Source organism: Drosophila grimshawi, unplaced genomic scaffold (assembly GCF_018153295.1).
Source record: "Drosophila grimshawi isolate 15287-2541.00 unplaced genomic scaffold, ASM1815329v1 contig_311, whole genome shotgun sequence".
In the NCBI taxonomy this organism is placed as follows: Eukaryota; Metazoa; Arthropoda; class Insecta; order Diptera; family Drosophilidae; genus Drosophila; species Drosophila grimshawi.
In genome coordinates, this window is record NW_025063098.1 from 22,844,455 (window position 1) to 22,869,294 (window position 24,840).

Below are 24,840 nucleotides of genomic sequence, written 5' to 3' on the forward strand. Positions count from 1 at the left end.
ACAGCCCTGGCTTATCGTTTATCGGTCTCGTGTATATATATGCAAATTCGATAGTTCTTGTATATACACAATTCGTACTTGCATAAAAAGATTTGCCAAAATATTGTACAAATTTAAGAAACTTTCGATTTACTGATTTAAATTCAAGTTCCTGTTTTACAAACAAAAAAAAAAAACGAAGAGCTTAAATAACGCTAGATAATATTAATCAACATAGAGAGGTGGCATCAGCATCGTGTGTGAGTCACTGGCACAAATTTTCCCAGGCTTACTCAAAAAGTTCACAACCACTTGCTAACTCATCAATTAAACGTCATCAGTTAGACGTAAACAGCTCATCTCATCTCATCTCATTAGAGTCACGCAATGGCCGGTATGGAAAACGAGCCGCGTACGGAGCTGCAGGAGCTGCAGTTGAAATCTGCTCAAGTTGCCGATGAGTCGTTGGAGAGCACGCGTCGCATGCTCGGCTTGATGGATGAGTCCAAGGAGGCTGGCATACGGACACTGGTTGCATTGGACGATCAGGGCGAGCAGCTGGATCGCATCGAGGAGGGCATGGATCGCATCAATGCGGATATGCGTGAAGCTGAAAAGAATCTCAGCGGCATGGAGAAATGCTGCGGCGTCTGTGTGCTGCCCTGGAAGAAGGTGAACATCAAGGATGACGGCGACAATGCCTGGAAGGCCAACGACGATGGCAAAGTGGTGGCCAGCCAACCGCAACGAGTCGTCGATGAGCGCGAACGTGGCGGCATGGGAGCACCACCACAATCCGGCTATGTGGCACGCATCACTAACGATGCGCGCGAGGATGAGATGGACGAGAACTTGGGACAGGTCAACTCAATGCTGGGCAATTTGCGCAACATGGCGCTGGACATGGGCTCCGAGTTGGAGAACCAAAATAAGCAAGTCGATCGCATTAATGCCAAAGGCGATGCCAACAACACTCGCATGGATGGTGTTAATAAGCGAGCAAACCATCTGCTCAAGAGTTAAACGGCATAGTTATTATCAAAATACTCAAAATGATAATGATGATAACCCTAATCATAAAGCTTCTCCTCCTACTCCCCATTCTCCACCTCTTCACCCACTCGAACCAATTTACTATCTCACATTAACTTTCACCACCAACAACAACAACAGGGAACAAAATGTTGTGGGCACAAAAATTTACTATAAACCAGTAGCGGCAATATTAGTTGATATATTTGTTTTTGTTGCTGTTGCTGCGCGATATCAAAACTTTATTTATTACACGTTTACAAAAAAAAAAGAAAAAAAAAACCGACGCGGAAAAAAAGAAAAAACAACTATTGCAACTAACCCATCAATATTATATGTATACCTATATCGTCTATACAACAACTAACTGAGTAACTTTCTAACAAACTTTACACAAAAGCATCAAAAGAAACAAAACACAAATTTTATGAGATTTTTCGTATGTATTTGAAAAAAAAATTGTACTCATGTTTTTTGGTACAAACTTTTTGAGGCAATTTACGACCTTTATGAAATTACAAAACTAAGCAAACTTTGTATGTAGTCTTTATGATACAAATATTTACAACTTGTACAACCCCGAAGTGTGGCATTTAAAAGAAAGAAGAAAGACGGAGGCAAATGGGACGAACGATCGATGGCTGAGAGCAATTAATTATTTAAGGGTAGTGTCATATTCTTAGCCAATTTATGTGCATTCTTTGTGTACGCGAGTTTGTTAATACTTTACAAGTTACTTATATATATATATATACTATGTGTGCTACCCCCCCCCAAATTTATATTTATAGCATACACATAATATTATTAATTATAACTCAACAAAATTAGAAAGCCCAGTTTTCCCTTAGATATAGTAAATGCAGCGTGTTGTGTTGTTTGCAATAATCCGAAGAAAAAAGAAATGTTTGTACACAAAAAATACAGTTCACTTGAATGTTTATTGTATATTGCATAATGATGTATATTAATTAGATATATATATATATACATATATAAACTGGCGCGTTGAATGCTTAAAATGATTATTATTGCAAGTTTAGTTTATATTATAGCTTTACATAGATTGCAACAATTTAAAATATAACCTATTCGCAACCATGAAAAAGGATGCTCGTTTTATTTTTATTTATAAATACACTAAACACATTTCCCCATTCTTCTTTCTAAGCCTTTCTAAAATAATTAAAGGTTGCAATGTAAGCGGAGAAATCCTCGTTACAATCTTCGGCATGTTCAAATTCAATCTCTGGCGCTGCCTCGACTGGAATGTACACAATGCTGCCGCGTGTCAAAGTTATCTGCTTGCGACCCTCTTTGGTATTTAGCTTCAGGTTGCGCACACCCGTCAACGTCAGCAGTATGGAGCCAAAGGGCTGGATCTGCAGTTTATATGTGTCGACGATGTACTTGATGGAAACATGTATCACGGCGAAGTCGTCAACGGGTGGCACAAACACCTGTACGGTATCATCGATGCGATACGGCATGAACACCTTGCACTGCGCCGATTTGCCTTCAAATATCACCGACGAGATGAGCTGGTTCACATCTTTGTATTTGGGTGTGAGTCCCGCACGGATCACATTGTCGGAACAGGCCATGCACTCCACACAGTCACCGGAAAGATAGGCATGTATCTCGTTGGCGCCCAAGTAGATGGCCTGCCCGGGCCTTAGTCGCACCAGATTCATAAAGAATAGAGACAGCACACCCACATCGCCGGGAAAGTCCGCACTGATCGTGTTAAATACATCCAACAATTCATTGCGCTTCAGCTCTAAAGTAAAAATAATTAATTAAATTGAGAATCAATATTAAGTTAATCGACACCTGCCTTCTTTGTTTTTTTTGGCAATCCCTTGGATGCATTTGGAAATGGCCGATTCATCGGATTTCATTAAGATCGCATAGCATTCCTTCAGACCCTCTGCGTTTCGCGTTTGGTGCAGTGCATCTACGGCCTCCTTGCCGATTAGTTTTGACAGTGGCTGGAACTCATCAATATAATCGATTATATCTTCGACTGGCTGGAATCCAACCAACGCTACGAATGGTGTCAGAGCGATGGCCAGCTCCGGCTTGTGATTATCATCTTTGTAGATTTCTGGGCGCTCCTTGTGTAGACGCTCCGCTTCGCATTTGTTTGGATGCACCTGTATGCTGAGTGCTTTATTGATGCTCAGCACCTTGAACAGGTACGGCAGATCCTTCTTCAGCACACGGTCCAGAGTCTCACCCGTCTCCTTGACAATGGAGACGCCACAGAAATGTGTACCCATCCACATCTCGGCATACGTTTCATTCTCGTTCAGGACAAAGTCCGGATCGTTGGCCATTGCCATTTGGGCAACGGCAGAGCTAATGCCCACTTTTCCCCATTCATACGGTTTTACCCAGCCAGTCAGCTCCATTTTTGCTTAATACCTGTGGAAAAATACTTTTCGCACAACGGGGGTCAACTTGAAGGTGATAAGAAACAAAACACGTATGATTCTAACAGCTGTGTGGGAGTGGATGGGGGTGTGCGATTGCGCGGCAATTCGATAACAATTATAAATGGTAAATAATTCTCTTCGTATGAATACTTATCTGTCAACCTACCTACACCTATACCACAGCTCAATATGGGACGTACGAATTTTAATTAACTGTTTACAACCAAAGTTTCAGCAAAATATTTTTCAAATGTCAAACAGTGTGACCACACCAGACTTCGTGCCAATCAGAGTACAGTTCACTGTATCGATATATCGGACTGAAGAAAATATCGTCCATCTCTAATGACAACTTGCACTTTGTCGGCGTTTTGACTTTTCTTGCATTGCATTTCTAATTATTATTCGTAAGGTATGTAACAGCTTAAATTAATGTGTGTGCTACAAGTTTTTGTTGCCAGTTTGTTTATTGTTTTGCTATGCCCAAGAAATCAAGAACAATCACGGCCACTAGGAGAGAACCTAGAGCTTTCCACATATATACGTGCTTCTTCTTACATGCAAACATATGCGTATATGTACATGTATATGTGTGCGTGTGTTTGTGTTCTTGTAACAGTTTCATTAAATCACATTTCGACGTTTGCATTTTTTAGACAATTACCAAAATTAAAGCATTTTACATTTTACAGTTATGCGGCGGTAAATCGTTTCGTTCGTTTCGTTTCGGCATTCATCATATTTCTTAAATTTATTGTATAATAGTTTAGTTAAAATTCTCAATCATGTTGCTAGTTCAGAAAATTCGTAGTTGCCGTCAACTGGGCCGCATTTGTCAGTTCAGTTTACGTATGAGACAGGCCAGCAATTACTCAGTAGCAGCGCATCAGTTGCAGTTGCACAAGCAGCCAGTGCGCCTTCTAAATTCCAATCAGCTAAGCAAAATTGCAGCATTTTCAGCCGTAAATTACAGGTATTAGTTTGATTGTATTATCAGCCTTTATCTGATTTCTCTCTTTATTTGCAGCTCGTCCATTAATTTGCCCCAACCGAGCGCAATGGCCAGCAAAACTTCCCATTTCGTATTGCCAAACACGCAGCCGATTGCCGATTTGGATTGCAAGAGCGCCTTTGAGAACTTGACCGATAAGGAGAAGCTTTACGCTCATTATTTTAGCAAGGCATCCTGGGATGGTGGCCTAGTTGCCCTCATACAATCCAGTCCCGAGGCGCCACTCATCTTTTCGCTGTTACATCGCATTTTCGTTGCCGAAAGCATTGCCGAGCTGAAAACCAAAGCATTGAGCGCAGGAGCAACTGAAGATGATTTTACGGTGAGATTGGGTCGCTGAAATGCTTATATCTTCTTGATACTTATCAGCTGGCAAGATATGACTATCACAATTAGATTAATAAAGATATCTTGTTAATAATATTTTATTTGTTGTACATATATAGGCGTTCCTTGTGTATGCATGTGGCGTTTTCGCCAACGCTGGCAACTACAAGGGCATGGGTGACAGCAAAATCTTACCAAATTTGGGAGAGGACAAATTCGGGACAATTGTGCGATCTTCGAGCGCCTTTGCGGCTGAGCCGCGTGTCTCGAAGATCTATGAGAAAGTGAAGGATCTGATTTATGCACTGGAAGCGCGTAATGAGGTGCTCGGCTTTGCACCAAATGGTATTACCACCTACTGGTCGGATAACTGCACAAAGGAGGATTCGGAAGTGGTCAATGCATGGCTGACATCGAAGCGCATCGAGCCGTATATGTGTCGCACCTTCAAGGTGACGGAGGGCGGGAAGACAATCTACGACATTAAACTCGGATCTGTTGAGGAGAGCAGCAAGGAGGGCATCACGCTTGCCTTGGAAGAATATCAGGGCAACAGCTTTCGTGTTACCCGCGGCGACTATCAGCCGCTGTTGAGGCGTGTAAACGATAATTTAATCCAGGCAAAGAAATATGCTGCAAATACTAATGAGGAGAAAATGATTGGGCATTATGTTAATTCATTTGAGCAAGGCTCATTGGACGAGCATAAAGATGGCTCCAGATGGTGGATCAAGGACAAGGGACCAGTTATTGAGACTTACATTGGCTTCATTGAAACGTATCGCGATCCGGCTGGCGGACGCGCTGAATTCGAGGGATTTGTGGCCATGGTTAACAAGGAGAGTTCGGCCAAATTTTCTGAGCTGGTCAATCGTGCCGAGAAACTGCTGGAGTACTTGCCCTGGACAGAGCCCTACGAGAAGGACTCGTATCTCAAGCCAGACTTTACATCGCTGGATGTTCTAACTTTCGCTGGAAGCGGTGTTCCCGCTGGCATTAATATACCCAACTGTTAGTATTTACTTTCTTTACCAATGTCAAATCTATTTACAATGAATAATTTATGTGACAGATGACGAGATCCGTCAGGATGAAGGATTTAAGAACGTTTCGCTGGGTAATGTGCTGGCCAACATCAATCGCAAGGATCCCATACCTTTTCTATCAGACGCCGATCAGGTACTAATGAAAGAGTACAAAGTGAAGGCATTCGAGGTGCAAGTCGGTTTACACGAACTGCTGGGCCATGGCAGTGGTAAACTGTTCCGCATCGATGAGAACGGAACGCACAACTTTGATGTGCAAACTGTGAAGAACCTCATCACTGGCGACCCCATCACCAAGTGGTATTTGCCCGGAGAAACGTACGACACAAAATTCGGAGCTATTGGCTCATCGTACGAGGAGTGCCGCGCAGAGGCGGTCGGTCTTTATCTATCCCTGCATCAGGATATACTCGAGATATTTGGTTTCAAGGATGCCGCCGAACAGGATGATATCATCTACATCAACTGGCTGAGTCTCATTTGGAACGGCATGGGCGTTGCCCTCGAAATGTACAATCCCAAATCGAAACTATGGTTGCAGGCACATTCCCGTGCCCGCTTTGTTATCATGAAAGTATTGCTGGAGGCGGGTGAGGGATTCGTTACCATTGAGGAGACCGAGAACGGCAAGAATCTCTTGTTAACCGTGGACCGTAGTAAAATCCAAACAGTTGGCAAGAAAGCGTTGGGCGAGTTCCTAACCAAACTGCAGGTTTACAAATCGACAGCGGACATTGCAGCCGCTTCCAAAATGTACGAACACTACTCGGAGGTGAACGAGACCGGATCGCATCCTTGGGCCAAGTGGCGTGATATATGCTTGGCACACAAGAAGCCACGCATTATCCTGGTCCAGGCGAACACGATCATTAATGGCAGCACCGTCGATTTGAAGACATACGATGCGACCCATGAGGGCTACATTCAATCGTGGGTGGAGCGTTATCCGACCACTGAAATTGATGATTTGCTGGAGCAGATTGTTGAGAAAGACAAGAAATACTTTCCGATTGCATATTCAAAGTAAAACAGCTGTAAATTTTCTACATTCATGTTGATTCTGAAAATATATATATTAAAGATCATTAAATATTTTTACTGCCAAATATTTGAGTTTTTTGTTAAAGTTTTACTATGCTGCACATATCCAGTCAAATTATGGTGAAGCCTTCTCTTGTTTATCGATAACAAAATGAATATCGATATAAATATTAAACTACGCTCGCGCAGCGTCAGAAAATAGAATCTCGAAGTATGTTCAAATAGTAATTTGTTCCTTTTGTATTTAAACATTTAATTTTTATATTTTACATTATTGTATCTTACATTGTTTTACATTGTTTATTGTATCTACGTGATTTTGCTACCATGACAGCGGTAATAAGGAGATATATGGAGGCGAGGGATGCAACCCCCGCAATTCATATCACAGGCAGGCCCAAATTTAATGTGGAGGTCGACGAGAAATTTATGTACCAAAGAGCCAAATACTATTGTGCTACCACAAACGAAATGGATCTCCGCAGCACCGAGATGTCCAAGGATAATAGTCTGCGGCAGCGTGCCGCCTTCGTCGAGGAAACAATGTCTGATGAGCTGAAGAAACTGAAACACAAAGAGTTCATCGATCGAAAGCGGCGTCAACAGTTGCGCAACGATTGCGAGGAGCTGCGGGAAATTGCGGAGCAATTGCGATTGGCAGCTATAACAAAGGACCTCGACGATAGCATTGTGGAAATGAATAAACACCGACAGTTGGCAAAAAATGCCCAAATGCTGGAATTTCAACGTGTCGAGGCCGAGAGGCAACAGCAGTTGGCCAGCCAAGTTGAGCAGGAGTTGCACAAGAAGGAGCAGCAAAAAGAGCTGCTTGCGTCGCTCTCAACGCAAATTGAAGAGACGCGTAATCGTCGCCAGCAACAATATGTGCAATCGCTGACGGAACGCGAGGAACTTATAGCCATGCAGCGACAAATCGAGGAGGAGGACAGATTGCAGCAACTGGAGCTCGAGCGGCAGAAGCAGAAGAAACGCAACGATATGATCAAGCTCATTGAACAGCAGCGGGAATACAAGGAGCTGCAAAGGGCGCAGTCCAACGAGGACATTGCAAAGGTGTTGCAGAATCAATCGGAGATGCTTGAGCAACAGGACAGAATAGATCAGGCCAGGCTTGCAGCTCAGCGTAAGCAGGAGCAGATTAGTTTGCGCATTGGTCAACAGGTCTTTGAAATTGAGGTGAGTTGAGGTTTGTCCAATAGCACCACCGACATTTTAAAGCATTTCTTCTTCAGGATCGGAAACGGCAACGTGACAATTTGTTGCTGGATCTGCTGCAGGCAGAGTACAAAGCCAAGGACGATGAACGCTATCGGCAGCAGCTCGAGCAGGAGCAATTGGAGCGTCGTCGTGCCCGTGAGGAATTGGAACGGTATCGCGCTGAGGTCGCTGAGCGGGATATGGAGCAAGCGCGCCTCAAGCTGGCAAATGCAGTGCACCAAAACGTCGACTGCACCACAATGCAAGAGATTAAGGAGCGGGAACTGCAGGAGCGTTTGCGACGGAAAGAGCATGGTGCCCTACTGCTCTCTATGATTGAAGAGAACCATCGCAAACGTGCCGATGCAGCGGCGGAAAATATGAAATTCTTCGAAACGAAAGCCAAATCAGAGGCTGAGCTGCAGCAGCGCATTCGCGAGGAGCGTCTCGAGATGCTGGGCTCCGTGCCACCGTCGGTGCTGAAATATCTACCAAAGCACGTGCTTTCCGAGTCGGATCGCAAGTATTTCAATATAGACAACAAAACAGTTAGCGCGACTGCAAAAGGGCAGCAAAGATTCAAGTAATTTAAGACCAAGGCTATTGTAAATTTAAAATTATGCTTCAACTTGTTCGTGTATATTTAGTTTGTTCTGGCAAAATCCTTAGTTGACATTTCAAATACAGGCGCCAAACCCACCCATCTTGTCTACGTGACGTGTAGCATTCGCTACTTCAGAGTTGCCATACTTTTTTTCCATTAGTAAACAACAATTGAGCCTAGTATGCTGTTCAAATGTACATGCACATCTTATTGTGCCGCCGTTCACGTCAAAACTATTTTTGTTTCTCATTAATATTGTGTTAATATAAATCTAGAAAGGGTGTGACAACAAATGTTGGTCTTTCTATTCACTGTAAATGAAACGAAACAACAAAATTAGTTGCGTACTCAATATACAATTTTAAATATACTAAACGTTTAATTGACAAAATAACAAACATAAACAAAAACTTTACATCTTCAATTTCGCTCTCTTTGCGAATATATGACAACTCTGTTAAATATGCCTACGCAACAGAGCGTATGGCAACACCAGCATATTTACTTCGTATTTGGTTCAGTTCAATGGCGGACGGTAATGAAAAAAGTGGGAGTGATCGTTGTTATGCTTTTTAATTAAATGATTCAGACAAATTAAAATTGAAAGAAAACCAAAAAATAATTCAGGCAAATGCCAAGTTGCAGTGATTGATAAAATGCCCAAGCGTGCGCGTTAATCGGTAATCTTGGTGCAAGCAAATAAAGTGCACAAAACGAAAACAAAAAAAGAGGAAAAATTCCACAGAATACTACGAATGGGAATATAAGCAGACAATACGCGGAAGCAGTGTAAAATAGAAAGACAAAAAGAAATACGAACTTTGTACGCTGCACATCACAACAAAATTAAAAAGAATACCCAAATAAAAACAAAAAAGAACAAATATGTCTGCGCAACGTTTAAATGCGGCAGAAAAAGACTTGGAGAAGTTTATTAAATTCCTGGCACTGAAATCCACCCAAGTTGTGGTGCAGTCGCGTCTGGGTGAAAAGGTGCAGACACAATGCAATCCACTTGCGGGCAACGATTGGTTCAACATTGTCGTCCAGGATCATCCCGATGTGCTCGATGAGACAAAGCGGGCGCTGGCCCTTAAGCCAGGCGAGAGCATTTTGAAGCGTCTGCCGCTGTGCGTCGAGATTTCGCTGAAGACCAGCGAAGGCGATCAAATGATACTCGAAGTGTGGTCATTGGATCTGCTTCCAGTTGATAACAATAAAACAGCAGCAGCAGCTGCTGGTGGCGGAGGAGGAGGGGGAGGCGGAGGTGTGGCTGGAGAAGATTGCAAGGATAACGAGAGTCAAACGTTGAAAGCCTCGCACGCCATCTACAATCGCATGGGCATCATGCTCAAGTCCCTCATCTCCCTCACACGAACGACACCCGCTTATAAGTTGTCGCGTCGCCAGTGTCCCGATTCGTATGTCATCTTCTATCGTATCTATGTGGATCGACCGCAGGTGCACACACTGGGCGAGGGCCACAAACATGTCAAGATCGGTCAGCTGAACACAATTGTGGGCTCCCTGATCATGTCCGTTGCTTATCGCACCAAGTTGACCATTTCACCAACGGCTGGCAAACAAACTGCTGCAACGGCTGCTGCTCATCAGGCGGCGGCGGAACAACATAATACCATAATGCTCAAATCGGATCACTTTCGACCAGCCAGCGATGCCAATTCACCAACGTTTCAGCAGCAGCAATCTACAGTTAAGTTTACTACTGGGGGAGTTGTCTCTAATGGACAGGCGTCCGATAAACGCTACATTGATATTGAGAAGCCATTGCGTCCGGGCGCCTTTACGGATCTCGGCAAATTGCGTCAGTTTACGGAACATGATTTTGTGCTGCCAGAGACGCCCCCATTCGAGTGGCTGTTGCGGCGTCAGCGGAACGAGAGCAATGGCAGTGGTTCCATTGAGTCGCTGAATCGGAAATGTGAATCGCCCGTCAACAACAACAACAACAATTCAACTAATTTTAATGGCAGCAATAATAACATTAACATCAACATTAACAACAATTGCAACAACAACAACTCGACGGCATTTAAGAGCTTTGAGAAGCCAGGTGTTGCCACATCACCCATCAAGAGTCTACTTATCCCCGCCAGCAGTCACAATTCGGCGCCTATGTTGCAGGCACAGCTGCAGCAGCCGCAGCCAGCTCCGCCAGATGATGACAGTCTGCTGAAGGAGCTGCATTTTCCATTCGCTTCGCCCACATCGCATGTCAACGATCTGGCCAAATTCTATCGGGAATGCTACAATGCGCCACCGCTGCGTGGCCTCAGCGAGCTGCAGGTGCCTAATGTGGCTAGTTGTGGAGCAGCTGCCTCGGCAGCAGCAGCTTCAGCGTCGGCAACAGCAGCTGCTGCCGCTGCCTTGGCGAGCAGTGCAGCAGCTGCATCGGCTGGTGGCGGTGGTGGCAGCATGGATGATTTGTCGCGACAGCTGGAACAGTTTGAGACATCGCTCGAGGATTACGATAAGCTCGTCTCACAATTCGGTCTCAGTGGCTCCTCGTCGACGGGCAGTCGGAGCAGCGGTGGCCTCCAGATGAGCAACTGAAAACACAAAAAATACGCCCAACTTTCTGAACTAAAGTGGATTTAAGTTACTATGATATTACTATTACTATTATTATTAATATTCTCATCTGTCTGTAGGTTTGCATTGCATTTCAGAAATATGTAGGTATTTAGTTATCAAGTATCACGTTTCACGTTTTCAGTGCAACAGTTAAGATTGGTTGTTTATTCCCCTCTTTGTTAATGTGCCTTCGGTTTGCTTTCGTATCAATTCGCATACGTATACAAAAAAATATGTCCAGGGTCACTCGCTAATTAAAACTTATTGATTTCGTCTGAAAATTGGGATTTTATTTGTAATTGATAATGAGTATATATGCAATTTTATAATGTCCATGGGTCAATTTCAATCCAATGAAAATCCACACATACGAGTGATCACTGTACAAGCACACATACACACATATGTACATAAAACACGTGCTTACACTTTTTTTTATGAGCTCATTTTGCAGCCGTTATAGTAAAAATCTAAATGGAATATTGAACTAATTGTAAGAGTTAGTTTTAAGTTAATGATTAAGAAGCAACAGTTGCCTTTGTTTCAAAATTATACGAAAGTGTTTTGTAATTTGTTGAGAGATAGATAAAACCGACTATAAGTATAATTAACAAAATATATAAATATATGTATGTCTGTGTCAAACGAAAGACTTAATTAGTTTAACAAAATATCGTACGGTTAATATATATATATATATATATGTGTGTGTAAATAGCGAGGGAGAGAGAACAAAGAAAGCAGCTGCAAAATTGTAAAATATTCTACATATATCTTCTATTCTATAAAATTGTATTTGTCGCGCTTCGTTATTTATTGGTTCCAAAAACTGCAATGTTTTGCATCTTAATCAAATTTAAACAAATAGTATATACTTAATCATCATAATCGGTAAATACTATTAAGCCAAATGCATAAAGGAATAATGTAAAATTATATTAAATTGTTAATCAAAACATAAATTGCTTATATTTTTATTGGTGTTAATGATCACGAGACTTTTTTGCTAAAGCTTAGAAACATTGCCCTATTACGATCACGATTACGATTATATATGCACATGTATATAATTATTTAAATAGTAACAGGAGTTTATGTTTATGAAATCTGTCCTACGATTGACCTTGAAACTTGTTTGGCATTGAGAATGAATTGTATATATATATATGTATATTGATATTAGTCGGGGAAGCTGTCAAATTCATACTATATGCAATTCATACTGGCGAAAAACACTATTCAAAAACCTTGTACAATCGAGCATGAATTCTGGAATCAACTACAAAGTACTAATTACAAGCTGTTTAAATGTTTCAATACTTAATTTAGGAACCAAATTCGTGTGCCAAGCAGATTTAATGACTTGAGTACTTGGAATAATTACTAAACGATTTCGAATAATTAAGTTCTTGGAAATGTGTCTTCAAAATACTCACTTTGTTTGTGAGTGTACTCATTTAGTGCTGAGTAAACAAGATTTATATATATGTACATATATAAAGCTGAGTATTATATTGACCTATCCTCTCAGATTTGAAAAACGTTGGCCAAAATTGACCAACAGCCGAGTTGATAATTCCTTTTTCACTTCATCATTAACTCAGGCTCAGCCTCACTTTGTTCTTATTTCTAAGCTCCGGGGTGCATGGCAAAAAAGCTTTTATTTTTGTCTCTACGTCAAACGAACGTCACTATGGCAACGCACTTCGCTAAGGTTAAATAGTTTTATTTTTAAATAAATAAATACGCACACATACATGCATGCATTTGTGTGCACAGTTGTTTGAGTGCACATACTGAGTGTATGTCTCTGTGTGTGTTGTGTGTTTGTGTGTGTATGTGTGTGTATGTGTATGGGCTTGCCATATTTGTTTTGCTACATTCGTATGTACATCTTATCTGCTGTTTTGGTAATTTGCTACTTTTTTTCGAGTGCTAATGACACTGCCTTTACACTTGCAAACATACACACATACTCACTCATGTAAGTAAGTACATGTGCATATTTATCTGTGCATATGAATTGAAGTGCGCGGGTGGTCACGAAAGTATACCCAGCTGCTGCTGTTTGGTGTTGGCGAACTTTAGGCGTGACCGTCTGGCCCAACAGGTCGTTGGTAGTCAACACTCACACGCACACACACTCACACCTGTCACCTGCACAAAATATATATATATATATATATAAATATATATATTGGTTTTGCTTTTTGGCCTTTGTTTAAAACTGTTGCCAAGCAAAAAGTGTTTGGATTGAGCTCAAACGTAGACTTTGACTGTCTGTAAAGCCTTACTCAATGTACATATATATGTATGTAGGTTTGCATGCTTGTAGAAATGGTAACTGCCCAGTCAAAGCAACCATTGAACGCCCCTGCTCCCCATAAAGGTTGTACACACACATACACTTTGTCGACGTTGCCACATCAGTTTCAGCACGCATCCGGCGGCTTTTGCTAGTTTTTGATATGCATTTCTCTGTCTGCTGGTGGTGGTGAGTTGACTCTCACTTTTACGCCCACGTCAGTCAAATTCAATTAATATTAATTCAACCAGGGCCAGGCTAGCTGCGAGTATTCTGCGAAGATCATCTATGGCATGGTTTGCATATGATTTCCTTGACAGGCGTTTTAAAAGACCACAGGTAGTTTAAAATTAAATTTGAATGCTTATTTTTGCTACTCGCTATAAATACGCTTTAAAGATTAGATTTGTCATAACAAAAAAATGGTCATAAAATACACACATTTTTGTACGTAATCTGAAAATGTCAACTATGTTGGTTTGCTCATAAAATGTTTCCAGATTAAATACTACACAATGGGATTGTTAAAATTTCTTCCGTACAAAATATTAGTTTTCCATATTTATTAGTAAATTTGAATTTTCAGCGAGCTATTTTTTTTTTACAAATTATGTCACTTTGTAATATGCAATAATTATAATTAAGCTGACCCCTTTTTACCACGACACAGTTCCACAGTTATTGCATTTTGACGATATTAACGTGCCGTTAAGTAATTTTTGGCATTCGAAATGCACATTAAAAATATCACCAAAACAAAAACAAAAAGCACTATAAATGTATATATAGTAAATACATTTGTTTGTATGTAAGTACATTTTGTATGATAAGTAAATGCCTAAAATGGGCAGTCAGGGTAAGAAGAAGTAGATAAGCACCATAAAAGTACAGAAGAATTGCGCCGATTATTTCTGTATTCGTATTCGCATTCGTATTCGTATTTTTATTTGTATTTGTGCTCCAAACCAACCCACATTGTTTGCATTTTTTGTGTACAAAAAAAACCATAGTAAAACAGTCAATGGCTGCAGAACAGTTTGCAAGCAACTGGTTTGTCAAGTTACAAAATGCACACACATACTACACATTCGTATGGGTGTGTGTATGCGCTGGGGGCGAGTTTGTTGTTTGTCTGGTTTGCCGGTTTTCCGAGCGACCAGCTGCAATAATAAATAGCATAATTGAAGTTATATTTAGACACCCACCGTATCCGCTCTCAGCAGACAGTATTTTCTAATGCATTTGAAATACTTGCAAGTAATTTGAATTTCAACAGATTTAAGTTGAGCTGTTTTACACAATTTTAAATGCTTTGAAAATCGATTAAGTTTTGACGATGGAAAGTTGGAAAGCGAATAAATTTTTGAGGCGTCTAGATATTTACATAGAGACACACGCACAAAAATGTACATACATGTATGCTAAGAATATTCTAGTAAACAAGCGCATAAAAACAAATTATGTGTAATTTAATTATAGCGTCTCAATTGTTGCTACGTGCCATTTGTCGCGCCGCAACATTCACCGTTGTAAGTTGATGTAGACGTTTTTGTTGTTATCGGTTCTCATTTTTTTTTTGGTGACCTCGCCGGCGCTTTGTTTGTTTTCATTATGAGCAAACAAAGCCATTGATCGAATAACGCCTGCCCCCGCCCCCATTGGATAAGGTATATGGTTAATGTATATATACAATGTGTATTTGCAATCGCAACTAAAGACAGTTGATGTGCAATTAAAATTGCAATGCGGAAGCTGCTGCTAAACTGAAATTGCCAGCTGCCACACACACAATGCGAGGCGGAAGTGAAATGCACAAACATGTCAGCAAATACATATATTAGAAATCAAGATATAGTATTGATTTACATTGATAAATAACAAAAGTATCAGATATGATTTAATGGGGTTTTCTCAATTTTAATGAATGATTCTTTAGAAACTGGATTTATAACATTGTGAATTGCATCAGTAATTTAAATTTGAGGAATATGTTTTAAATCAAATATAATTCAAAGCGCCAAAATTGTGCGCATTTGAGTTGATCGATAGCTATTTCTATCAACTCTATCGGGCTGCCAACTTAACTTTATAGAAAACGCAATACACAACATCCACATTCCTTTCCCCATGCTAAGTACCTATGGATATTTACCACAAATACTGGTTTGGCAAGGCGGCATCTTGAAACCTATTGTTGGATACAATAAGCTAATTTACAAGAGAGCGCCAGACTATACCGATAACCTGAGAGGCGGAGTAATCGATAGAAACCAATGCAATTTGCAATACACAATATCCACACATTGTGGTGGCTCGTCGATAAAGTACGATTTCGCTGCTGCTGCTGGTGCTGAGCTAACTTCGACTTCTTGTGTGACTCGGGCATTGAATAAATATATTTACATATATTTATGTGACAAGCATTTCAGCCAGCCGACAACGCTGGCCAATCACCGAAAAATTCTCACCGGCGACAAGCCGTACACGTGCTCCTACTGCCACATGCAATTCAGGCAGCAGGGCACACTCATCAATCACATGAAGACGCACACACATCTCGTCAACCAGCCGCCCGTGCGAGTTGACCACTCCATGATGCAGGCGCATCTTGCATCTGGGGCACAGCAGCTGACCAACGGTCTGTTGCCTAACAATCTGCATGGCAGCACTCCCAACTTTCTCCAGCTGGACCATCATCCGCTGCTGCATTTCCTCGAAGGCAATGCAACAGTCAGCTCCCTGGTTGCCAGCAATGCAGCGGCTCAAGCGGCATCATCGGCAACCGCAGCGCAAGCGGCGATAGTCAGCCCTAAAACGGAGCCCAGCCAGACGGAGCAGAGTCCTCGTTTGAATGTGGGCAACATCAATATGCTGAGAAGCGATAATCCGGATCGGCCGTTTGGTTGCAGCGTCTGTCGGCGCTTCTTCTCGCAGCAGAGCACCCTGGTCAACCACATTAAGACGCACACCGGCGAGAAGCCCTACAAGTGCAAGATCTGTGATGCTAGCTTCCGCCAGGTGGCCACGCTCAACAACCACATGAAGATCCACACCGGAGAGAAGCCCTACAACTGTTCCTACTGCCCCAAACAGTTCCGGCAAAAGAGCACTCTACAAAATCATCTCCGGATCCACAAGTGCTAGTGGAGTAGGCACATACAGTTAGACTATATACAGATACAGATACAAATGCAGTTGCAAGTTGCGTTACATACACACATACATGCATAATACATATATATTATATATACTCAAGCGTATTATTTACCTGCCATGCAGACCGTAATTACATTCACGTACACATAGCTCACTCATTTGTAAGATTAAGTCCGAACGTACAGTTGAGAGTGTTCAAGCCGATGCCTAATCTCAATCAAGCTCGAATCTTGCTTATAAATCTACTCACCTTTCTCCACATTTTTTTTACAGATTCAGATTCATTTTCGATAATAGCGAATAAATAATTCTACTTTCTTTAAGTCACATACTAGCTATGATTGTAATATAAAACTTAATTGTAATGCAATGATTTCCAATGTATTTGAAAATGTTTCAACAAGATAAGGAGCGACTGCTGTATAAAGAAAATTATAGTTATTGCTACCAATCTGTATAATCCCTGCTTGCATGCGATTGTTTCGCTAAATATAAACACGAATTTAAAAATGTATTCTAGCGCAGTATCTTTTAATCGCATAATTAAACCGAACCATTGATCAACACATATAGTAGTTAAGATTGATTGCCTGTAAAACAAACAGTAAAACTTGTAGTTACATTACACAAATAATTCCAAAGTATGAGAATTGAACTTGGACAGTGGAATAAACTCGCTCTGTTAATAACATTTCAGCAGAATGTTAAGTTTGCAGGTGCCACAAGAGACAAGAGCGATAACAGCTAGCACGGGATGAACTAGATTCGTTCAGTTGAGCGAATCGTTCGATCGAACTCATTCCGAACTCTATCAACTATTGCTTCTTGAGTGAGAATCTTGATTAAAAAAGCGAATATTTTGTAGAGGCATTTGTAAAACTGTTTTAATAGGTAAATAGAATGCACAACTGCATATAACAGTGAAAATTCACTTGTTCACACGCCAAATGTAAACTAAATAAATGCAAGATTCGCGTGTACGCCCAATTTGGCAAGACCTGTGTTGTTGTTGTTCTTGTTGATGTTGTTCTTGTTGCTCTCAAACACAATTTCAGTCAGAGGTGGCCATTTTAGCGTGAAATGAGAGAAACTGCAGTGTTAACAAACCGGATTTAGCCTAAAAATGGCTGAATTGCCAGCATTACTGATCTCAACCGAAGAGACAATTTTTCTCATATTTTGTTTGCTGTTTTTTCAGTCAGCTAAAAACGTTGAGCGACAAACAATTTGATTGACGCGAGCTGTAAAGTGCAACAAGTGAAAGCCAATTACCTATTATTACCAAGAAAAATGCCGCCCGTTGTTCAGTAAGCAGAATGCTTTCAATATATCGAATATTACCGAAATTACATCATCATCATCATCAGTGCTAAATGTGACCCAAATATTAATAATCGCTGCTTGCTTCATTCATTTACTTATTCAATCAATTGGTCAAGGTGCAAACTGACCGAAAACACTTCGTAAACCATACTTTAAACTGCAATTATGCAAATCATTAATGTTTTTTTGTGCACACTGCTCTTCATTAAAACAAACGCTGGACGTTTTCTGCCCGCATAAGTTGCATATTTCTTGGTGTTAATGCGCCAGATGTTTACTACACCGATGACGTCATGGGCAACATTCAAATTTATATTTAGACGCCGCAGCCAACGCGCTATTGCCTATGTATGTGTGTGTGTTGGTGTGTTGTTTACCTACTGTTTCATGTGTGTGTGAGTGTGAGTCTGTTGCTTTGGCGGTTCATTTAAATTGTAATGATTTATTCTTAAGTCAGCCTGCTGCACACATCTGCACTGCTTAACGATTGCACTTCAACTGTTGTCCGCACACCGGCCAAAAACTCTCAATCCATAAGGAATGCGACGAAGCTTTTTGTGCACTCGTCAGAAATATGATTCAGCCGTCAGTCAACATTGCCTGGCTCGCTTGATAAGCAAAGCACGCAAAAAAAAAAAACAAAAAAAAATTAAATAAATGTTTGTGCCCTCAGCTTTCTCAGCGTCTCCGTCTCCATTTCCAGTTGCTTTTGCCATACGCTGCGCTGCAGTTGTGCGCTTAAGCCTTCATCGTCATCATGATGTACTCCAAAGCTGAAGTGTAACTGCTAACTAATCTCATTTTTTGCTTTATTACATAATTATATATATTACATAATTATATATTTTGTGCTTTTACAGAGTCCAGGCTAACAATATGTCGCTGAGTGCAATGCATTGCACGAGATGCGCCGACGGTTTCGAGCCCACCGAAAAGATCGTCAACTCCAACGGCGAACTGTGGCACACGCAGTGTTTTGTGTAAGTCGATGGACTCCAAGCGAGAAAGTACATTCCAGTGATTTGTCATCACAGTGGTCAATTCGCTGGAAAATATAAAGTATAGAATCTAAATTTAATTCACGTGAATTTAAAATTAATTTTGTTGTCTTCTGTATTACATTTTTCAGAGAGAATTAGAGAGTATTCATATTCCGTATTTCCAGTCTCTGAGAGAGTGACAGATCGTGCTGATCAAGAATATATACCTTATTGCTCTTGGAGATACTTCCGTTTGCCTGTTGCTTTAATTTACCCAATCTACACGTTTACATTTTCTGAGAAATGAGATATGCTTTAAGATAACAAATGGAAATCTGTCAACGATTCAGCTTAATATTTTGTTTCATAAAGTATTATCAGCAAGCATACAATATGAATTTTGTCGTATGCTTTGCGGGCAAGGCTCATAGATTTTGAATGCAATCAATTTTTAGCTTATATTGTATGCTTAGTAGTAATTTTTTATGTTTTATCACTGTATTATTTTGCATTTAAATAATTTATCTCTAATTGGATTTACTTTGTTGGGCCTTTCAGATGTGCGCAATGCTTCCGTCCGTTCCAGGATGGCATTTTTTACGAGTTCGAGGGTCGCAAGTACTGTGAACGGGATTTTCATGTGCTCTTTGCACCATGCTGTAACAAGTGTGGCGAGTTCGTAATTGGACGCGTCATCAAAGCAATGTCTGCCAGCTGGCATCCGCAGTGCTTCCGTTGTCAGCTGTGCGCCAAAGAATTGGCCGACAGCGGCTTCATACGCAATCAAAATCGTGCGCTTTGCCATGAGTGCAATGCCAAGGTGAAGGCAGAGATAACTGGTCGATATGTGTGCCAAAAGTGTCAGTAAGTAGTCGTGGAATATAATATGTATTGAGATCTCCACACTAATCCATAATCTTTGCAGCGGTCTGATTGACGATGAACCGTTGCGTTTCCGTGGCGAAGTGTATCATGGCTATCACTTTAATTGCTCCGCCTGTGGCACAGAGTTGGATGCCACAGCACGCGAAGTGAAGAGTCGTCCAGGTTTGGCTGCAAACGATATGGTGGGTAAAAGTTGAGATTTGCTTTTGAACACTATTGTTAATAATAATAACATAACAATTTACACAGAACGAGTTGTATTGTCTACGCTGTCATGACAAGATGGGCATTCCCATTTGCGGCGCCTGCCGTCGACCGATTGAGGAGCGTGTGGTCACAGCCCTCGGCAAGCATTGGCACGTTGAGCATTTCGTGTGTGCCAAGTGCGAGAAACCTTTCCTGGGCCATCGTCACTACGAGAAACGCGGTCTGGCCTACTGCGAGACGCATTATCATCAGCTATTTGGCAATTTGTGCTTTGTGTGCAACCAGGTCATTGGTGGCGATGGTACGTTAGACTATTCCTCCCAAATTGTTCATGTTTATAACTTTGTTAATTTCTTTGCCTTCTACAGTGTTTACCGCTTTGAATAAGGCGTGGTGCGTGCATCATTTCGCCTGCTCCGTGTGCGATACGAAAATGACGCAGAAATCAAAATTCTACGAGTACGATGAGAAGCCGGTGTGCAAGAAATGCTACGAAAGGTTCCCCAACGAGCTGCGTCGTCGGCTACGAAACGCCCACGAGATGACCATGAAGAAGAATGTGTAGTGTATCATTGGAGACAGGCAGACAGCCAAACTGTCCGCAACTTTCCAAAACCACAAAGTCAAAGTGCCTTTTGCCGTTCAGCACAAACGATCCGCTTAGTTCTCTGTTTGTAGTTGTCCACTTCTAACATTCAATGTTATTAATCCTCGAAAACTAAAAAAAAAAGCTTGTGCCTTTTTCACATTTCTGTAACTTTATTGTACTGTGTCATTTCAAAAGTAACAAAAGCGTCAACTATTTTGTTATCGCCTATCTTTAATCTTTAGCTGTTGTAGCATTGGCAAACGTAACAATCAAATCATGTATAGACAGCTGTTATTTAATTGAATTTATATTTATATACAAATAATCGTACATAAATGTTTTTAATATACATATAAAAGAAATTTGCAAACATTTTTTTAATTTTGGGATAAACTAAATACATTTAGCAAAGACAAAAACCAACACTGTTATTGCACAAGACCGCTGTCTGTTAACGCAATGTTAAGCTCCTGTTAAGCTTTGTTAACCATCGATATGTAATTTTGCCTGTTAACCTGGCTGATTAATGGGGATTTTTGCGTATTCCATGAGTTTTAGCTTGATTTTGCCGCTTGTATTTCAAAAAAAGAGGAATTCGACATGACTGTTAATCAAATTAAAACAAAAGAAAATCTTGAAATTCTTAAAAAAAGGAGCGTTGCCAAAGGTATACCATAAACTAAATAACTACATTAATATATATTTCTCTTAATTGAAATTCATATACATTTATTTAAACGTAATAATTATTATTATTGAAATTTACAAATATGTAGTCTTAAGTAATGGATTTTTGTTGTCAGAATGAGAAATGTTGCTGTTATTATCGAAGTAGAAGTTATCTCCAGCAATTGATTATTATGCGATGCTGCTTTTATCTACCCTCTTTCAATGACTGATGGCATTATTTGTCTTCTTCTCTCTGACCTTGGTGCACAGTTAATAATCTGTTATTGATAATTGGTGGCGATAGTCTCGCCGATGTCTTTATTTCGTTCTAGGCTGCGAAATGCAGTTGTAAATTTATCGCTTGCATTACGGTCGACAGTTTAATTGGCAATCGACGTTTATTAATTTGTCCTGGGCCCAAAACACAAGTTGGCCACTTTTGCAGCGTGCCCTGTAATTTGGCCAGTCCAAAAAGACGAAAATCCTTTTGGGGCCCCATTGCTTTTCAACACGTTTGGCAATTTCAGCTCCATTTCGAGTGCGCCTGCGCAAAGGAACATGTTGCTACGGACAACAAACTCACATTAATTAGGCCCCTTCATTAGACACATGCCCATCAAGCAGGGCAGGCTTGGAAGCAACACAATGACGACTGCGCCGGCGGCCATGTCCATATACAGTGAAGCCTCGTATATTGAATCACTCTTATAAAATATTTTTTTAAATATTGCTAAGCTTTAAATATTGCCAACTTTTGTTGGATGAATAATTAGCTTTATGTTTGCTGTGCGCCCAAGTCTGTTTTCACTGTATGGCCAAGTTTTACGTAATTAAGCCAGACGCGCTCACAATTTAAATTGCCGTCCGTTCTTCATACGTGTTGCTCCCCGCACCTCCCTCCCCCTCCCTGTCGCCCCTCTAGCTGTGTATCTGTATCACGAATTGGCAATTGAGCTCAGGCAGAGCTTGCGCAATTTGCACAGAGCCCAGTTGAGTCTTCAGTCCTCAGCTCATCAAGATCCAGATCCTCAGGAGAAACAGCAGCAGCAGCAGCCGCAGCAGCAGCATCGTCTGGCTTCGTTGCGACGTTCGCTCGTCAGCGTTTGAGCCAATAATTATGGTTATTAATCGGCTGGAGAATTGGCTGCTAATTTGCAGTTTAGTTGCAAATTCTGGCCGCCAGCGTGCAATTACTCTCTTAAATTATAGCTTCAAAATCAACAAAACGCCGCAACGCCAGAAACGCATCGTCTAAGGATTCGCTGTTGCCAAGGGGGGATTAGGGCGGTGGAGGGTTTGGGGCAAAGGTCATGATGCCTGTCTGATTGGCAAACGCACATTGCATTTTATGTGTTTGCTTATCCAACTCTCATCAGAGGCCATGCTGCTCATCAGCTAATGATGCCTGCGATTCCTGTTTCTGCTCACAGTCGCTGTTGTTGTTGGCAAGCACTGTACTCATAATTAGACGCCCCAGTGCCAGGTCCAGGGCGTTACTCAATCATGGCCTGATGGTACAACCCCCAATACGGCGACGAATCTATCGCCAGTGCCCTGCGCACGATCAGCACAGCTACAACATAATTTTACCCAAGTGCCGAGTTCCAGTCAACTCTCATCTCGTCTCATCTTGTCTTGTCAAGCGTTTGCTTTTGCTTGATTCCTTGTACAATTTTCAAGGCGCTTGCATTTCGCGGCCAGGCCAACACTTTTGCTTTGGCCAAATCAAATCGTGTGCTGTTTATTTAAATAACCATAATTTAGCCAGCACTTCTCGTCGCGGTTCATTGGGCGCTGGGGTGGAGGGGAAACCCCATTTATTAACCCACACACTGCAACAGCAGCCAGTCCCTGACCATGGTTTTATGGTTGATCCGTTCCCAGTGCAGCATTTTCCATGCTCTTGTGAGAACATAAAAATTCAATTTAATACGATATGCTCTCCAGTTCGACTTTGAGTTCGAGTTTGGTTTTGGAGTGGGTTTTTAGCAGGAAAACGTTTTGTCTACGGGCATGCGGCAGTTAATGAAAATTTAGTTCAATCAATGTGGATAACCATGTTCGTGTTCACCTCGACAATGTGGCGAAATACTTTACAATCCTCATAGTTTATATAGCAATGCGTAGCATTATGTTGTAGGTGTTGATTGGCTGTTGGAATAACAGATTCAATGATCTTTGTTGATATTGTCAGTGTGATCGTTTTGTTCAAAATTATGACTGTGCTCTTGCTGATACCCATATTATGGTGTGGAAGACTGGCGTTATTTGTGTGTTGAGAAAATTGTATCATTATTGCTGCATTATATAAGCCCATATGTATATCAGATTTCCAATGTAGTAAAAAATAATATCAAATTATGGTTCAGATGTTTTTGCTCGAAAGTGATAATTAACACTTTTTACAACATTGATAAGTATCAAGATGAATAAATTTATGAATTCGAAGAGCAAGAGGCAATTTTCTGTTAGCAGCTGTTTATTTCATTAATTGAGATACAAGAGAGATAAATAATTATAAAAATAATGGAATGCAAAATTATGTAGAGGCAAAATAAAGCAAAGTTTATACTTTTGATCAATAAGAACCGCCTAGTCGGTCTGGTGTGTCCATCATTATGAACAAGGCGATCTCAGAGACTGTAGAATCTAGCGACGAATTTTGATATATCGATATACCATTGTAAAGATATAGTCTTGCAATTGATCTATAAGGTACCCAGAAATATTATTGATCAACTTTAAAATTTGCACTAAGATCGGATAACAAATACATATTTTATTAAGGATTAGCAAGCCTACTCTGCATTTGACAGATGTGTTCAGGCTCCTAATCGAGTTCTCTCTCATCTAACTTGCGTTTATTTTTCTGATTCTATCTTTCTCCCATTGCTAGTTAACTAGGTGTCAAATTGTGATTGCTCTAGAATGAAAATTATATATTAAAATGCAGTTTATGACACCAAATAAGGCTAGGATTCCAAAGAATGGTGTTCGGTGCATATCACAATAATTGCTATTATTAACGATTTATGAACGGTCTAAGTGCAGCTAAAATTGGTCAATGGTTGCGGGGATTGGGGTTGGTCGATTCCTGCATTCGCTTTTGTTCACCCAGCACGTCAGGTTTAGAAAAATGAGCTTGTTAACGCTTCATGATGAGCGTAGTTAGTGTCCACTGCCATGATCTAAACCATATAACCCCAAGCATTGAATCGATCGCTGGATGGATGGTCAGATGGATGGGTACCTTGGATAGATGCACTACAGCGCTGCAGAGTCGTCATTAGAGATGTATGCAAAATTACAAACACGATAACACGTAATCATTAACGTTGTGCTCTCGGATGCCCAAGAGACGGTGTGAGCAAACAGTTTGAGAGCCAAAAGCAACAGCAAGAGCAACAACAATAGCAAACAACAACAATAACAGC

At 41.0% G+C, this 24,840-nt stretch overlaps 7 protein-coding genes across 10 annotated transcripts; 6 read left to right on the top strand and 1 right to left on the bottom strand.

The window, feature by feature from the left end:
* The first annotated feature begins 13 nt into the window (after window positions 1-13).
* LOC6568395 (synaptosomal-associated protein 25) lies at window positions 14-1,287 on the top strand. The gene has a single exon (XM_001994714.2). The coding sequence runs from the start codon at window positions 367-369 to the stop codon at window positions 1,000-1,002; it is 636 nt and encodes a 211-aa protein (XP_001994750.1). The 5' UTR covers window positions 14-366; the 3' UTR covers window positions 1,003-1,287.
* Window positions 1,288-1,933: 646 nt separating this feature from the next.
* Window positions 1,934-3,488, bottom strand: LOC6568394 (mannose-6-phosphate isomerase). Its single transcript, XM_032740485.2, has 2 exons — window positions 2,849-3,488; window positions 1,934-2,791 (listed from the first exon to the last, which is right to left on the bottom strand). The coding sequence occupies exons 1-2, from the start codon at window positions 3,423-3,425 to the stop codon at window positions 2,178-2,180; spliced, it is 1,191 nt and encodes a 396-aa protein (XP_032596376.1). The 5' UTR covers window positions 3,426-3,488; the 3' UTR covers window positions 1,934-2,177.
* Window positions 3,489-3,771: 283 nt separating this feature from the next.
* LOC6568393 (dipeptidyl peptidase 3) lies at window positions 3,772-6,940 on the top strand. Of its 2 annotated transcripts, XM_032740481.2 has the most exons (5): window positions 3,772-3,861; window positions 4,142-4,422; window positions 4,477-4,783; window positions 4,908-5,799; window positions 5,861-6,940. In XM_032740481.2, the coding sequence occupies exons 2-5, from the start codon at window positions 4,235-4,237 to the stop codon at window positions 6,859-6,861; spliced, it is 2,388 nt and encodes a 795-aa protein (XP_032596372.1). In that variant the 5' UTR covers window positions 3,772-3,861; window positions 4,142-4,234; the 3' UTR covers window positions 6,862-6,940. The 2 variants fall into 2 exon arrangements, with proteins under 2 accessions (XP_032596372.1, XP_032596373.1); XM_032740482.2 differs by lacking the exon at window positions 4,142-4,422 and having other exon boundaries at window positions 3,810-3,861.
* A 218-nt stretch (window positions 6,941-7,158) lies between these two features.
* On the top strand, window positions 7,159-8,792 carry LOC6568392 (meiosis-specific nuclear structural protein 1). Its single transcript, XM_001994711.2, has 2 exons — window positions 7,159-8,072; window positions 8,129-8,792. Exons 1-2 carry the CDS (start codon window positions 7,203-7,205, stop codon window positions 8,678-8,680), a joined length of 1,422 nt encoding a protein of 473 aa, XP_001994747.1. The 5' UTR covers window positions 7,159-7,202; the 3' UTR covers window positions 8,681-8,792.
* A 429-nt stretch (window positions 8,793-9,221) lies between these two features.
* On the top strand, window positions 9,222-12,242 carry LOC6568391 (autophagy-related protein 13 homolog). Its single transcript, XM_032740616.1, has one exon. It carries the CDS (start codon window positions 9,583-9,585, stop codon window positions 11,269-11,271), a length of 1,689 nt encoding a protein of 562 aa, XP_032596507.1. The 5' UTR covers window positions 9,222-9,582; the 3' UTR covers window positions 11,272-12,242.
* Window positions 12,243-15,902: 3,660 nt separating this feature from the next.
* On the top strand, window positions 15,903-17,267 carry LOC6568390 (adult enhancer factor 1). Its single transcript, XM_001994709.3, has one exon. It carries the CDS (start codon window positions 16,100-16,102, stop codon window positions 16,739-16,741), a length of 642 nt encoding a protein of 213 aa, XP_001994745.1. The 5' UTR covers window positions 15,903-16,099; the 3' UTR covers window positions 16,742-17,267.
* Window positions 17,268-17,529: 262 nt separating this feature from the next.
* On the top strand, window positions 17,530-20,958 carry LOC6568389 (LIM and senescent cell antigen-like-containing domain protein 1). 3 transcript variants are annotated; one of them, XM_032740488.1, is made up of 7 exons: window positions 17,530-17,644; window positions 17,952-18,060; window positions 18,937-19,056; window positions 19,615-19,920; window positions 19,982-20,123; window positions 20,191-20,449; window positions 20,517-20,958. In XM_032740488.1, the coding sequence occupies exons 2-7, from the start codon at window positions 18,044-18,046 to the stop codon at window positions 20,711-20,713; spliced, it is 1,041 nt and encodes a 346-aa protein (XP_032596379.1). In that variant the 5' UTR covers window positions 17,530-17,644; window positions 17,952-18,043; the 3' UTR covers window positions 20,714-20,958. The 3 variants fall into 3 exon arrangements, with proteins under 3 accessions (XP_032596379.1, XP_032596380.1, XP_001994744.1); XM_032740489.2 differs by lacking the exon at window positions 17,952-18,060 and having other exon boundaries at window positions 17,603-17,644; XM_001994708.2 differs by lacking the exons at window positions 17,530-17,644; window positions 17,952-18,060 and adding an exon at window positions 18,781-18,856.
* The last annotated feature ends 3,882 nt before the right edge of the window (window positions 20,959-24,840 follow it).